General features: G+C 48.5%; 1 protein-coding gene across 1 annotated transcript; it reads left to right on the plus strand.

Annotated features, from left to right (window-relative positions):
• The first annotated feature begins 2,345 nt into the window (after positions 1 to 2,345).
• On the plus strand, positions 2,346 to 10,695 carry LOC127123687 (uncharacterized). Its single transcript, XM_051053890.1, has 4 exons — positions 2,346 to 2,703; positions 7,106 to 7,404; positions 9,500 to 9,889; positions 10,060 to 10,695. Exons 1-4 carry the CDS (start codon positions 2,346 to 2,348, stop codon positions 10,693 to 10,695), a joined length of 1,683 nt encoding a protein of 560 aa, XP_050909847.1.
• Positions 10,696 to 13,874: the final 3,179 nt, after the last annotated feature.

Here is a 13,874-nt window from a genome sequence, read left to right on the forward strand (position 1 = left end):
GCGCAGAGGCAGACCAGCATATCAAGGAGTGTCGCGCAGAGTATCGTGCGGATGCAGAGCAGCGTATCAAGAAGCTTCGTGCGAATGCAGAGCAGTGTATCAACGAGTTTCGCGCGGAGTGTCGCTTGGAGACTGAGCAGCGCATCAAGGAGTGTCGTGCGGAGACTGAGCAGCGCATCAAGGAGTGTCGTGTAGAGTATGGTGCGGCTGCAGGGCAGCGTATCAAGGAGTGCCGAGAGGAGGAAGAGCAGCGTATCAACGAGTTTCGCGCGGTTTGGGGTGAACAATGAGATCAGCGACTGCACCGAATCCATCATGTTCGTCGGGGAACCGTTTCAATGACGATGCCTGTGATTTTGAATGTAACATTTGTTTCGATTTGGCTAAGGTCCAGTGATCACACTTTGTGGTCATTTATTCTTTTGGCCATGTCTTTATAAGTGGTTACATCATCGTTCTCATCCTCAAGAATGTCCCGTTTGCAAAGGCGTTGTTGGGGAAGAGAAATTGGCTCCTCTTTATGGTAAAGGAAGATCGGTAACTGATCACAGAATGGAGATTCCTCCTCGTCCTTCCGACATTCATACGTTGTTTGCAAGCTTAGAGCAAATGCGTTTATCCCGTGAGGCTACAGAACAGCGTTTCAAGGAGTATAAAGATCAGTGTATTGAGGAATTTTGTGTGGCTCAAGAGCAGCGTATCGCACTACTTCAGGAGGCTCAAGAGTGGCGTTTCCAGCAGCTTGAGTGTCGTATCAAAGAGTGTCGTGCTGATGTAGATTACCGAATCAAAAAGTTTCGTGCGGAGGCAGAACAACGTATCAAGGAGTGTCGCGCAGAGGCAGACCAGCGTATCAGGGGGTGTCGCGTAGAGTATCGTGCGTATGCAGAACAGCGTATCAAGAAGCTTCGTACGGATGCAGAGCAGTGTATCAACGAGTTTTGCGCAAGGTGTCGCGTGGAGACTGTGCAGAGCATCAAGGAGTGTCTTGCGGAGACTGAGCAGCGCATCAAGGAGTGTCGTGTAGAGTATGGTGCGGCTGCAGGGCAGCGTATCAAGGAGTGCGGAGAGGAGGCAGAGCAGCGTATCAACGAGTTTCGCGCGGTTTGGAGGAACAATGAGATCAGCGACTGCACCGAATCCATCATGTTCGTCGGGGAACCGTTTCAATGACGATGCCTGTGATTTTGAATGTAACATTTGTTTCGATTTGGCTCAGGATCCAGTGATCACACTTTGTGGTCATTTATTCTGTTGGTCATGTCTTTATAAGTGGTTACATCATCGTTCTCATCCTCAAGAATGATCCGTTTGCAAAGGCGTTGTTGGGGAAGATAAATTGGTTCCTCTTTATGGTAAAGGAAGATCGGTAACTGGTCCAAGAATGTAGATTCCTCCTCGTCCTTCCGACATTCATACGTTGTTTGCGAGCTTAGAGCAAATGCGTTTGTCTCGTGAGGCTACAGAACAACGTTTCAAGGAGTATAAAGATCAGTGTATTGAGGAATTTTGTGTGGCTCAAGAGCAGCGTATCGCACTACTTCAGGAGGCTCAAGAGTGGCGTTTCCAGCAGCTTGAGTGTCGTATCAAAGAGTGTCGTGCTGATGTAGATTACCGAATCAAAAAGTTTCGTGCGGAGGCAGAACAACGTATCAAGAAGTGTCGCGCAGAGGCAGACCAGCGTATGAGGGGGTGTCGCGTAGAGTATTATGCGTATGCAGAACAGCGTATCAAGAAGCTTCGTACAGATGCAGAGCAGTGTATCAACGAGTTTCGCGCAAGGTGTCGCGTGGAGACTGTGCAGAGCATCAAGGAGTGTCCTGAGGAGACTGAGCAGCGCATCAAGGAGTGTCGTGTAGAGTATGGTGCGGCTGCAGGGCAGCGTATCGAGGAGTGCGGAGAGGAGGAAGAGCAGCGTATCAACGGGTTTCGCGCGGTTTGGGAGGAACAATGAGATCAGCGACTGCACCGAATCCATCATGTTCGTTGGGGAGCCGTTTCAATGACGATGCCTGTGATTTTGAATGTAACATTTGTTTCGATTTGGCTCAGGATCCAGTGATCACACTTTGTGGTCATTTACTCTGTTGGCCATGTCTTTATAAGTGGCTACATCATCGTTCTAATCCTCCAGAATGTCCCGCTTGCAAAGGCTTTGTTGGGGAAGAGAAATTGGTTCCTCTTTATGGTAAAGGAAGATCGGTAACTGATCCAAGAATTGAGATTCCTCCTCGTCCTCCCGACATTCATATGTTGTTTGCGAGCTTAGAGCAAACGCGTTTGTCTCGTGAGGCTTCAGAACAGCGTTTCAAGAGTATATAGATCAGTGTATTGAGGAATTTTGTATGGCTCAAGAGCAGCGTATCACACTACTTCAGGAGGCTCAAGAGCGGCGTTTCCAGCAGCTTGAGTGTCGTATCAAAGAGTGTCGTGCTGATGCAGATTATCGGATCAAAATGTTTTGTGCAGAGGCAGAACAACGTATCAAGGAGTGTCGCACAGAGGCAGACCAGCTTATTAGGGAGTGTCGCGCAGAGTATCGTGCGGATGCAGAACAATGTATCGAGAAGCTTCGTGCAAATGCAGACGCGCGTATCACCGAGTTTCGCGCGGAGTGTCGTTTGGAGACTGAGCAGCGCACCAAGGAGTGTCGTGCAGAGACTGAGCAGCCTATCATGGATTTCCGAGAGGAGGCAGAGCAGCGTATCAACGAGTTTCGCGCGGTTTGGGAGGAACAATGAGATCAGCGACTGCATCGAATCCATCATGTTCGTCGGGGAACCGTTTCAATGACGATGCCTATGATTTTGAATGTAACATTTGTGTCGATTTGTCTCAGGATCCAGTGATCACACTTCGGGTCATTTATTCTGTTGGTCATGTCTTTATAAGTGGTTACATCATCGTTCTCATCCTCCAGCAGCTTGAGTGTCGTATCAAAGTGTCGTGCTGAAGCAGATTACCGGATCAAAAAGTTTCATGCGGAGGCAGAACAACGTATCAAGAAGTGTCGCGCAGAGGCAGACAAGCGTATCAGGGAGTGTCGCGCAGAGTATCATGCGGATGCAGAACAACGTATCTAGAAGCTTCGTGCGGATGCAGAGCAGCGTATCAACGAGTTTCGCATGGAGACTGAGCATTGCATCAAGGAGTGTTGTGCAGAGACTAAGCAGCGCATCAAGGAGTGTCGTGTAGAGTATGGTGCGGCTGTAGGGTAGCGTATCAAGGAGTGTCGAGAGGAGGCAGAGCAACGTATCAACGAGTTTCGCGTGGTTTGGGAGGAACAATGAGATCAGCGACTGCACCGAATCCATCATGTTCGTCGGGGAACCATTTCAATGACGATGCATGTGATTTTGAATGTAACATTTGTTTCGATTTGGCTCAGGATCCAGTGATCACACTTTGTGGTTACATCATCGTTCTCATCCTCAAGAATGTCCCGTTTGCAAAGGCGTTGTTGGGGAAGATAAATTGGTTCCTCTTTATGGTAAAGGAAGATCGGTAACTGGTCCAAGAATGTAGATTCCTCCTCGTCCTTCCGACATTCATACGTTGTTTGCGAGCTTAGAGCAAATGCGTTTGTCTCGTGAGGCTACAGAACAGCGTTTCAAGGAGTATAAAGATCAGTGTATTGAGGAATTTTGTGTGGCTCAAGAGCAGCATATCGCACTACTTAAGGAGGCTCAAGAGCGGCGTTTCCAGCAGCTTGAGTGTCGTATCAAAGAGTGTTGTGCAGATGCAGATTACCGAATCAAAAAGTTTCGTGCGGAGGCAGAACAACGTATCAAGGAGTGTCGCGCAGAGGCAGACCAGCGTATCAATTGGTGTCGCGTAGAGTATCGTGCGTATGCAGAACAGCGTATCAAGAAGCTTCGTACGGATGCAGAGCAGTGTATCAACGAGTTTCCCGTAAGGTGACGCGTGGAGACTGTGCAGAGCATCAAGGAGTGTCGTGCGGAGACTGAGCAGCGCATCAAGGAGTGTCGTGTAGAGTATAGTGCGGCTGTAGGGCAGCGTATCAAGGAGTGCCGAGAGGAGGCAGAGCAGTGTATCAACGAGTTTCGCGTGGTTTGGGAGGAACAATGAGATCAGCGACTACACCGAATCCATCATGTTCGTCGGGGAACCGTTTCAATGACTATGCCTGTGATTTTGAATGTAACATTTGTTTCGATTTGGCTCAGGATCCAGTGATCACACTTTGTGGTCATTTACTCTGTTGGCCATGTCTTTATAAGTTGTTACATCATCGTTCTCATGCTCAAGAATGTCCCGTTTGCAAAGGCGTTGTTGGGGAAGAGAAATTGGTTCCTCTTTATGGTAAAGGAAGATCGGTAACTGATCCAAGAATGGAGATTCCTCCTCGTCCTTCCGACATTCATACGTTGTTTGCGAGCTTAGAGCAAATGCGTTTGTCTCGTGAGGCTACAGAACAGCGTTTCAAGGAGTATAAAGATCAGTGTATTGAGGAATTTTGTGTGGCTCAAGAGCAGCGTATCGCACTACTTCAGGAGGCTCAAGAGCGGCGTTTCCAGCAGTTTGAGTGTCGTATCAAAAAGTGTCGTGCTGATGCAGATTACCGAATCAAAAAGTTTCGTGCGGAGCCAGAACAACGTATCAAGGAGTGTCGCGCAGAGGCAGACCAGCGTATCAATTGGTGTCGCGTAGAGTATCGTGCGTATGCAGAACAGCGTATCAAGAAGCTTCGTACGGATGCAGAGCAGTGTATCAACGAGTTTCCCGTAAGGTGTCGCGTGGAGACTGTGCAGAGCATCAAGGAGTGTCGTGCGGAGACTGAGCAGCGCATCAAGGAGTGTCGTGTAGAGTATGGTGCAGCTGCAGGGCAGCGTATCAAGGAGTGCCGAGAGGAGGCAGAGCAGTGTATCAACGAGTTTCGCGCGGTTTGGGAGGAAGAATGAGATCAGCGACTACACCGAATCCATCATGTTCGTCGGCGAACCGTTTCAATGACTATGCCTGTGATTTTGAATGTAACCTTTGTTTCGATTTGGCTCAGGATCCAGTGATCACACTTTGTGGTCATTTACTCTGTTGGCCATGTCTTTATAAGTGGTTACATCATCGTTCTCATGCTCAAGAATGTCCCGTTTGCAAAGGCGTTGTTGGGGAAGAGAAGTTGGTTCCTCTTTATGGTAAAGGAAGATCGGTAACTGATCCAAGAACGGAGATTCCTCCTCGTCCTTCTGACATTCATACGTTGTTTGCGAGCTTAGAGCAAATGCGTTTGTCTCGTGAGGCTATAGAACAACGTTTCAAGGAGTATATAGATCAGTGTATTGAGGAATTTTGTGTGGCTCAAGAGCAGCGTATCGCACTACTTCAGGTGGCTCAAGAGCGGCGTTTCCAGCAGCTTGAGTGTCGTATCAAAGAGTGTCATGCTGATGCAGATTACCGGATCAAAAAGTTTCGTGCGGAGGCAGAATAACGTATCAAGGAGTGTCGCGCAGAGGCAGCCCAGCGTATCAGGGAGTGTCGCGCAGAGTATCGTGCGGATGCAGAACAACATATCTAGAAGCTTCGTGCGAATGTAGAGCAGTGTATCAATGAGTTTCGTGTGGAGTGTCGCATGGAGACTGAGCAGCGCATCAAGGAGTGTCGTGCGGAGACTGAGTAGCGCATCAAGGAGTGTCGTGTAGAGTATGGTGCGGCTGCAGGGCAGCGTATCAAGGAGTGCGGAGAGGAGGAAGAGCAGCGTATCAACGAGTTTCGCGCAGTTTGGGAGAAACAATGAGATCAGCGACTGCACCGAATCCATCTTGTTCGTCGGGGAACCGTTTCAATGACGATGCCTGTGATTTTGAATGTAACATTTGTTTCGATTTGGCTCAGGATCCAGTGATCACACTTTGTGGTCATTTATTCTTTTGGCCATGTCTTTATAAGTGGTTACATCATCGTTCTCATCCTCAAGAATGTCCCGTTTGCAAAGGCGTTGTTGGGGAAGAGATTTTGGTTCCTCTTTATGGTAAAGGTGGATCGGTAACTGATCCCAGAACGGAGATTCCTCCTCGTCCTTCTGACATTCATACGTTGTTTGTGAGCTTAGAGCGAACGCGTTTGTCTCGTGAGGCTACACAATAGCGTTTCAAGGAGTATATAGATCAGTGTATTGAGAAATTTTGTGTGGCTCAAGAGCAGCGTATTGCACTACTTCAGGTGGCTCAAGAGCGGCGTTTCCAGCAGCTTGAGTGTCGTATCAAAGAGTGTCGTGCTGATGCAGATTACCGGATCAAAAAGTTTCGTGCGGAGGCAGAATAACGTATCAAGGAGTGTCGCGCAGAGGCAGCCCAGCGTATCAGGGAGTGTCGCGCAGAGTATCGTGCGGATGCAGAACAACATATCTAGAAGCTTCGTGCGAATGCAGAGCAATGTATCAATGAGTTTCGTGTGGAGTGTCGCGTGGAGACTGAGCAGCGCATCAAGGAGTGTCGTGCGGAGACTAAGCAGCGCATCAAGGAGTGTCGTGTAGAGTATGGTGCGGCTGCAGGGCAGCATATCAAGGAGTGCCGAGAGGAGGCAGAGCGGCGTATAAACGAGTTTCACACAATTTGGGAGGAAAGATGAGATCAGCGACTTCACTGAATCCGTCATGTTCGTCGGGGAACCGTTTCAATGACGATGCCTGTGAATTTGAATGTAACATTTGTTTCGATTTGGCTCAGGATCCAGTGATCACACTTTGTGGTCATTTATTCTTTTGTCCATGTCTTTATAAGTGGTTACATCATCGTTCTCATCCTCAAGAATGTCCCGTTTGCAAAGGCGTTGTTGGGGAAGAGAAGTTGGTTCCTCTTTATGGTAAAGGTGGATCGGTAACTGATCCCAGAACGGAGATTCCTCCTCGTCCTTCTGACATTCATACGTTGTTTGTGAGCTTAGAGCGAACGCGTTTGTCTCGTGAGGCTACACAATAGCGTTTCAAGGAGTATATAGATCAGTGTATTGAGAAATTTTGTGTGGCTCAAGAGCAGCGTATTGCACTACTTCAGGAGGCTCAAGAGCGGCGTTTCCAGCAGCTTGAGTGGCGTATCAAAGAGTGTCGTGCTGATGCAGATTATCGGATCAAAAAGTTTTTTTGCAGAGGCAGAACAACGTATCAAGAAGTGTCGCGCAGAGGCAGACCAGCTAATCAGGGAGTGTCGCGCAGAGTATCGTGCGGATGCAGAACAATGTATCAAGAAGCTTCGTGCGGATGCTGAGCAGCGTATCACCGAGTTTCGCGTAGAGTGTCGCGTGGAGACTGAGCAGCGCACCAAGGAGTGTCGTACGGAGACTGAGCAGCGCATCAAGGAGTGTCGTGTAGAGTATGGTGCGGCTGCAGGGCAGCCTATCATGGATTGGCGAGAGGAGGAAGAGCAGCATATCAACGAGTTTCGCGCGGTTTGGGAGGAACAATGAGATCAGCGACTGCACCGAATCCATCATGTGCGTCGCAGAACCGTTTCAATGACGATGCCTGTGATTTTGAATGTAACATTTGTTTCGATTTGGCTCAGGATCCAGTGATCACACTTTGTGGTCATTTATTCTGTTGGTCATGTCTTTATAAGTGGTTACATCATCGCTCTCATCCTCAAGAATGTCCCGTTTGCAAAGGCGTTGTTGAAGAAGAGAAATTGGTTCCTCTTTATGGTAAAGGAAGATCGGTAACTGATCCATGAACGGAGATTCCTCCTCGTCCTTCTGACATTCATACGTTGTTTGCGAGCTTAGAGCAAACGCGTTTGTCTCGTGAGGCTTTTGAACAGCGTTTCAAGGAGTATATAGATCAGTGTATTGAGGAATTTTGTGTGGCTCAAGAGCAGCGTATCGCACTACTTCAGGAGGCTCAAGAGTGGCGTTTCCAGCAGCTTGAGTGTCGTATCAAAGAGTGTCGTGCTGATGTAGATTACAGGATCAAAAAGTTTCATGCGGAGGCAGAACAACGTATCAAGGAGTGTCGCGCAGAGGCAGACCAGCGTATCAGAGAGTGTCGCGCAGAGTATCGTGCGGATGCAGAACAGCGTATCAAGAAGCTTCGTGCGGATGCAGAGCAGCGTATCAACGAGTTTCGCGCGGAGTGTCGCATGGAGACTGAGTAGCGCATCAAGGAGTGTCGTGCGGAGACTGAGCAGCGCATCAAGGAGTGTCATGTAGAGTATGGTGCAGCTGCAGGGCAGCGTATCAAGGAGTGCCGAGAGGAGGCAGAGCGGTGTATCAACGAGTTTCACGCAATTTGGGAGGAACGATGAGATCAGCGACTGCACCGAATCCATCATGTTCGTCGGGGAACCGTTTCAATGACGATGCCTGTGATTTTGAATGTAACATTTGTTTCGATTTGGCTCAGGATCCAGTGATCACACTTTGTGGTCATTTATTCTTTTGGCCATGTCTTTATAAGTTGCTACATCATCGTTCTCATCCTCAAGAATGTCCCGTTTGCAAAGGCGTTGTTGGGGAAGAGAAATTGGTTCCTCTTTTTGGTAAAGGAAGATCGGTAACTGATCCCAGAACTGAGATTCCTCCTCGTCCTTCCGGCATTCATACGTTGTTTGCAAGCTTAGAGCAAATGCGTTTATCCCGTGAGGCTACAGAACAGCGTTTAAAGGAGTATATAGATCAGTGTATTGAGGAATTTTGTGTGGCTCAAGAGCAGCGAATCACACTACTTCAGGAGGCTCAAGAGCGGCGTTTCCAGCAGCTTGAGTGTCGTATCAAAGTGTCGTGCTGAAGCAGATTACCGGATCAAAAAGTTTCATGCGGAGGCAGAACAACGTATCAAGGAGTGTCGCGCAGAGGCAGACCAGCGTATCAGGGAGTGTCGCGCAGAGTATCATGCGGATGCAGAACAACGTATCTAGAAGCTTCGTGCGGATGCAGAGCAGCGTATCAACGAGTTTCGCGTGGAGACTGAGCACCGCATCAAGGAGTGTCGTGCAGAGACTAAGCAGCGCATCAAGGAGTGTCGTGTAGAGTATGGTGCGGCTGTAGGGCAGCGTATCAAGGAGTGTCGAGAGGAGGTAGAGCAACGTATCAACGAGTTTCGCGCGGTTTGGGAGGAACAATGAGATCAGCGACTGCACCGAATCCATCATGTTCGTCGAGGAACCGTTTCAATGATGATGCCTGTGATTTTGAATGTAACATATGTTTCGATTTGGCTCAGGATCCAGTGATCATACTCTGTTGTCATTTATTCTGTTGGCCATGTCTTTATAAGCGGTTACATCATCGTTCTCATCCTCAAGAATGATCCGTTTGCAAAGGCGTTGTTGGGGAAGATAAATTGGTTCCTCTGTATGGTAAAGGAAGATCAGTAACTGGTCCAAGAATGTAGATTCCTCCTCGTCCTTCCGACATTCATACGTTGTTTGCGAGCTTAGAGCAAATGCGTTTGTCTCGTGAGGCTACAGAACAACGTTTCAAGGAGTATAAAGATCAGTGTATTGAGGAATTTTGTGTGGCTCAAGAGCAGCGTATCGCACTACTTCAGGAGGCTCAAGAGTGGCGCTTCCAGCAGCTTGAGTGTCGTATCAAAGAGTGTCGTGCTGATGTAGATTACCGAATCAAAAAGTTTCGTGCGGAGGCAGAACAACGTATCAAGAAGTGTCGCGCAGAGGCAGACCAGCGTTTGAGGGGGTGTCGCGTAGAGTATCGTGCGTATGCAGAACAGCGTATCAAGAAGCTTCGTACGGATGCAGAGCAGTGTATCAGCGAGTTTCGCGCAAGGTGTCGCGTGGAGACTGTGCAGAGCATCAAGGAGTGTCTTGCGGAGACTAAGCAGCGCATCAAGGAGTGTCGTGTAGAGTATGGTGCGGCTTCAGGGCAGCGTATCGAGGAGTGCGGAGAGGAGGCAGAGCAGCGTATCAACGGGTTTCGCGCGGTTTGGGAGGAACAATGAGATCAGCGACTGCACCGAATCCATCATGTTCGTTGGGGAGCCGTTTCAATGACGATGCCTGTGATTTTGAATGTAACATTTGTTTCGATTTGGCTCAGGATCCAGTGATCACACTTTGTGGTCATTTACTCTGTTGGCCATGTCTTTATAAGTGGCTACATCATCGTTCTAATCCTCAAGAATGTCCCGCTTGCAAAGGCTTTGTTGGGGAAGAGAAATTGGTTCCTCTTTATGGTAAAGGAAGATCGGTAACTGATCCAAGAATTGAGATTCCTCCTCGTCCTTCCGACATTCATACGTTGTTTGCGAGCTTAGAGCAAACGCGTTTGTCTCGTGAGGCTTCAGAACAGCGTTTCAAGGAGTATATAGATCAGTATATTGAGAATTTTTGTATGGCTCAAGAGCAGCGTATCGCACTACTTCAGGAGGCTCAAGAGCGGCGTTTCCAGCAGCTTGAGTGTCGTATCAAAGGGTGTCGTGCTGATGCAGATTATCGGATCAAAATGTTTTGTGCAGAGGCAGAACAACGTATCAAGGAGTGTCGCACAGAGGCAGACCAGCTTATTAGGGAGTGTCGCGCAGAGTATCGTGCGGATGCAGAACAATGTATCGAGAAGCTTCGTGCGGATGCAGAGCAGCGTATCACCGAGTTTCGCGCGGAGTGTCGTTTGGAGACTGAGCAGCGCACCAAGGAGTGTCGTGCAGAGACTGAGCAGCCTATCATGGATTGCCGAGAGGAGGAAGAGCAGCGTATAAACGAGTTTCGTGCGGTTTGGGAGGAACAATGAGATCAGCGACTGCATCGAATCCATCATGTTCGTCGGGGAACCGTTTCAATGACGATGCCTATGATTTTGAATGTAACATTTGTGTCGATTTGTCTCAGGATCCAGTGATCACACTTCGGGTCATTTATTCTGTTGGTCATGTCTTTATAAGTGGTTACATCATCGTTCTCATCCTCAAGAATGTCCTGTTTGCAAAGGCGTTGTTGGGGAAGAGAAATTGGTTCCTCTTTATGGTAAAGGAAGATCGGTAACTGATCCAAGAACGGAGATTCCTCCTCGTCCTTCCGACATTCATACGTTGTTTGCGAGCTTAGAGCAAATGCGTTTGTCTCGTGAGGCTACAGAACAGCGTTTCAAGGAGTATAAAGATCAGTGTATTGAGGAATTTTGTGTGGCTCAAGAGCAGCGTATCGCACTACTTCAGGAGGCTCAAGAGTGGCGTTTCCAGCAGCTTGAGTGTCGTATCAAAGAGTGTCGTGCTGATGCAGATTACCGGATCAAAAAGTTTCGTGCGGAGGCAGAACAACGTATCAAGGAGTGTCGCGCAGAGGCAGCCCAGCGTATCAGGGAGTGTCGCGGAGAGTATCGTGCGGATGCAGAACAACGTATAAAGAAGCTTCGTGCGGATGCAGAGCAGCGTATCAATGAGTTTCGTGCGGAGTGTCGTGTGGAGACTGAGCAGCGCATCAAGGAGTGTCGTGCGGAGACTAAGCAGCGCATCAAGGAGTGTAATTTAGAGTATGGTGCGGTTGCAGGGCAGCGTATCAAGGAGTGCCGGGAGGAGGTAGAGCAACGTATCAACGAGTTTCGCGCGGTTTCGGGTGAACAATGAGATCAGCGACTGCACCGAATCCATCATGTTCGTCGGGGAAACGTTTCAATGACGATGCCTGTGATTTTGAATGTAATATTTGTTTCGATTTGGCTAAGGTCCAGTGATCACACTTTGTGGTCATTTATTCTGTTGGCCATGTCTTTATAAGTGGTTACATCATCGTTCTCATCCTCAAGAATGTCCCGTTTGCAAAGGCGTTGTTGGGGAAGAGAAATTGGTTCCTCTTTATGGTAAAGGAAGATCGGTAACTGATCCAAGAACTGAGATTCCTCCTCGTCCTTCCGACATTCATACGTTGTTTGCGAGCTTAGAGCAAATGCATTTGTCTCGTGAGGCTACACAACAGCGTTTCAAGGAGTATATAGATCAGTGTATTGAGGAATTTTGTGTGGCTCAAGAGCAGCGTATCGCACTACTTCAGGATGCTCAAGAGCGGCGTTTCTAGCAGCTTGAGTGTCGTATCAAAGAGTGTCGTGCTAATGCAGATTACCGGAACAAAAAGTATCATGCGGAGGCAGAACAACGTATCAAGGAGTGTCGCGCAGAGGCAGACCAGCGTATAAGGGAGTGTCGCGTAGAGAATCATGCGGATGCAGAACAGCGTATCAAGAAGCTTCGTGCGAATGCAGAGCAGTGTATCAACTAGTTTCGCGCGGAGTCGCGCATGGAGACTGAGCAGCGCATCAAGGAGAGTCGTGCGGAGACTGAGCAGCGCATCAAGGAGTGTCGTGTAGAGTATGGTGCGGCTGCAGGGCAGCGTATCAAGGAGTGCCGAGAGGAGGAAGAGCAGCGTATCAACGAGTTTCGCGCAGTTTGGGAGGAACAATGAGATCAGCGACTGCACCGAATCCATCTTGTTCGTCGGGGAACCGTTCCAATGACGATGCCTGTGATTTTGAATGTAACATTTGTTTCGATTTGGCTCAGGATCCAGTGATCAGACTTTGTGGTCATTTATTCTTTTGGCCATGTCTTTATAAGTGGTTACATCATCGTTCTCATCCTCAAGAATGTTCCGTTTGCAAAGGCGTTGTTGGGGAAGAGAAATTGGCTCCTCTTTATGGTAAAGGAAGATCGGTAACTGATCACAGAATGGAGATTCCTCCTCGTCCTTCCGACATTCATACGTTGTTTGCGAGCTTAGAGCAAATGTGTTTATCCCGTGAGGCTACAGAACAGTGTTTCAAGGAGTATATAGATCAGTGTATTGAGGAATTTTGTGTGGCTCAAGAGCAGCGTATCACACTACTTCAGGAGGCTCAAGAGCGGCGTTTCCAGCAGCTTGAGTGTCGTATCAAAGTGTCGTGCTGAAGCAGATTACCGGATCAAAAAGTTTCATGCGGAGGCAGAACAACGTATCAAGAAGTGTCGCGCAGAGGCAGACAAGCGTATCAGGAAGTGTCGCGCAGAGTATCATGCGGATGCAGAACAACGTATCTAGAAGCTTCGTGCGGATGCAGAGCAGCGTATCAACGAGTTTCGCATGGAGACTGAGCATTGCATCAAGGAGTGTTGTGCAGAGACTAAGCAGCGCATCAAGGAGTGTCGTGTAGAGTATGGTGCGGCTGTAGGGCAGCGTATCAAGGAGTGTCGAGAGGAGGCAGAGCAACGTATCAACGAGTTTCGCGCGGTTTGGGAGGAACAATGACATCAGCGACTGCACCGAATCCATCATGTTCGTCGGGGAACCATTTCAATGACGATGCATGTGATTTTGAATGTAACATTTGTTTCGATTTGGCTCAGGATCCAGTGATCACACTTTGTGGTTACATCATCGTTCTCATCCTCAAGAATGTCCCGTTTGCAAAGGCGTTGTTGGGGAAGATAAATTGGTTCCTCTTTATGGTAAAGGAAGATCGGTAACTGGTCCAAGAATGTAGATTCCTCCTCGTCCTTCCGACATTCATACGTTGTTTGCGAGCTTAGAGCAAATGCGTTTGTCTCGTGAGGATACAGAACAGCGTTTCAAGGAGTATAAAGATCAGTGTATTGAGGAATTTTGTGTGGCTCAAGAGCAGCATATCGCACTACTTAAGGAGGCTCAAGAGCGGCGTTTCCAGCAGCTTGAGTGTCGTATCAAAGAGTGTTGTGCAGATGCAGATTACCGAATCAAAAAGTTTCGTGCGGAGGCAGAACAACGTATCAAGGAGTGTCGCGCAGAGGCAGACCAGCGTATCAATTGGTGTCGCGTAGAGTATCGTGCGTATGCAGAACAGCGTATCAAGAAGCTTCGTACGGATGCAGAGCAGTGTATCAACGAGTTTCCCGTAAGGTGTCGCGTGGAGACTGTGCAGAGCATCAAGGAGTGTCGTGCGGAGACTGAGCAGCGCATCAAGGAGTG

The sequence above is a fragment of the Lathyrus oleraceus genome, chromosome 2 (assembly GCF_024323335.1).
Source record: "Lathyrus oleraceus cultivar Zhongwan6 chromosome 2, CAAS_Psat_ZW6_1.0, whole genome shotgun sequence".
Classification (NCBI taxonomy): Eukaryota; Viridiplantae; Streptophyta; class Magnoliopsida; order Fabales; family Fabaceae; genus Lathyrus; species Lathyrus oleraceus.

Coding starts and splice junctions, on each gene's coding strand:
- LOC127123687 (XM_051053890.1), top strand. CDS start 2,346: ATGGCTCAAGAGCAGCGTATCACACTACTTCAGGAGGCTCAAGAGCGG. Junction 2,704..7,105: donor CCGAGAGGAGGCAGAGCAGC/GTATCAACGAGT, acceptor GTTTTTTTGCAG/AGGCAGAACAACGTATCAAG. Junction 9,890..10,059: donor GTATCAACGGGTTTCGCGCG/GTTTGGGAGGAA, acceptor TGTCTTTATAAG/TGGCTACATCATCGTTCTAA.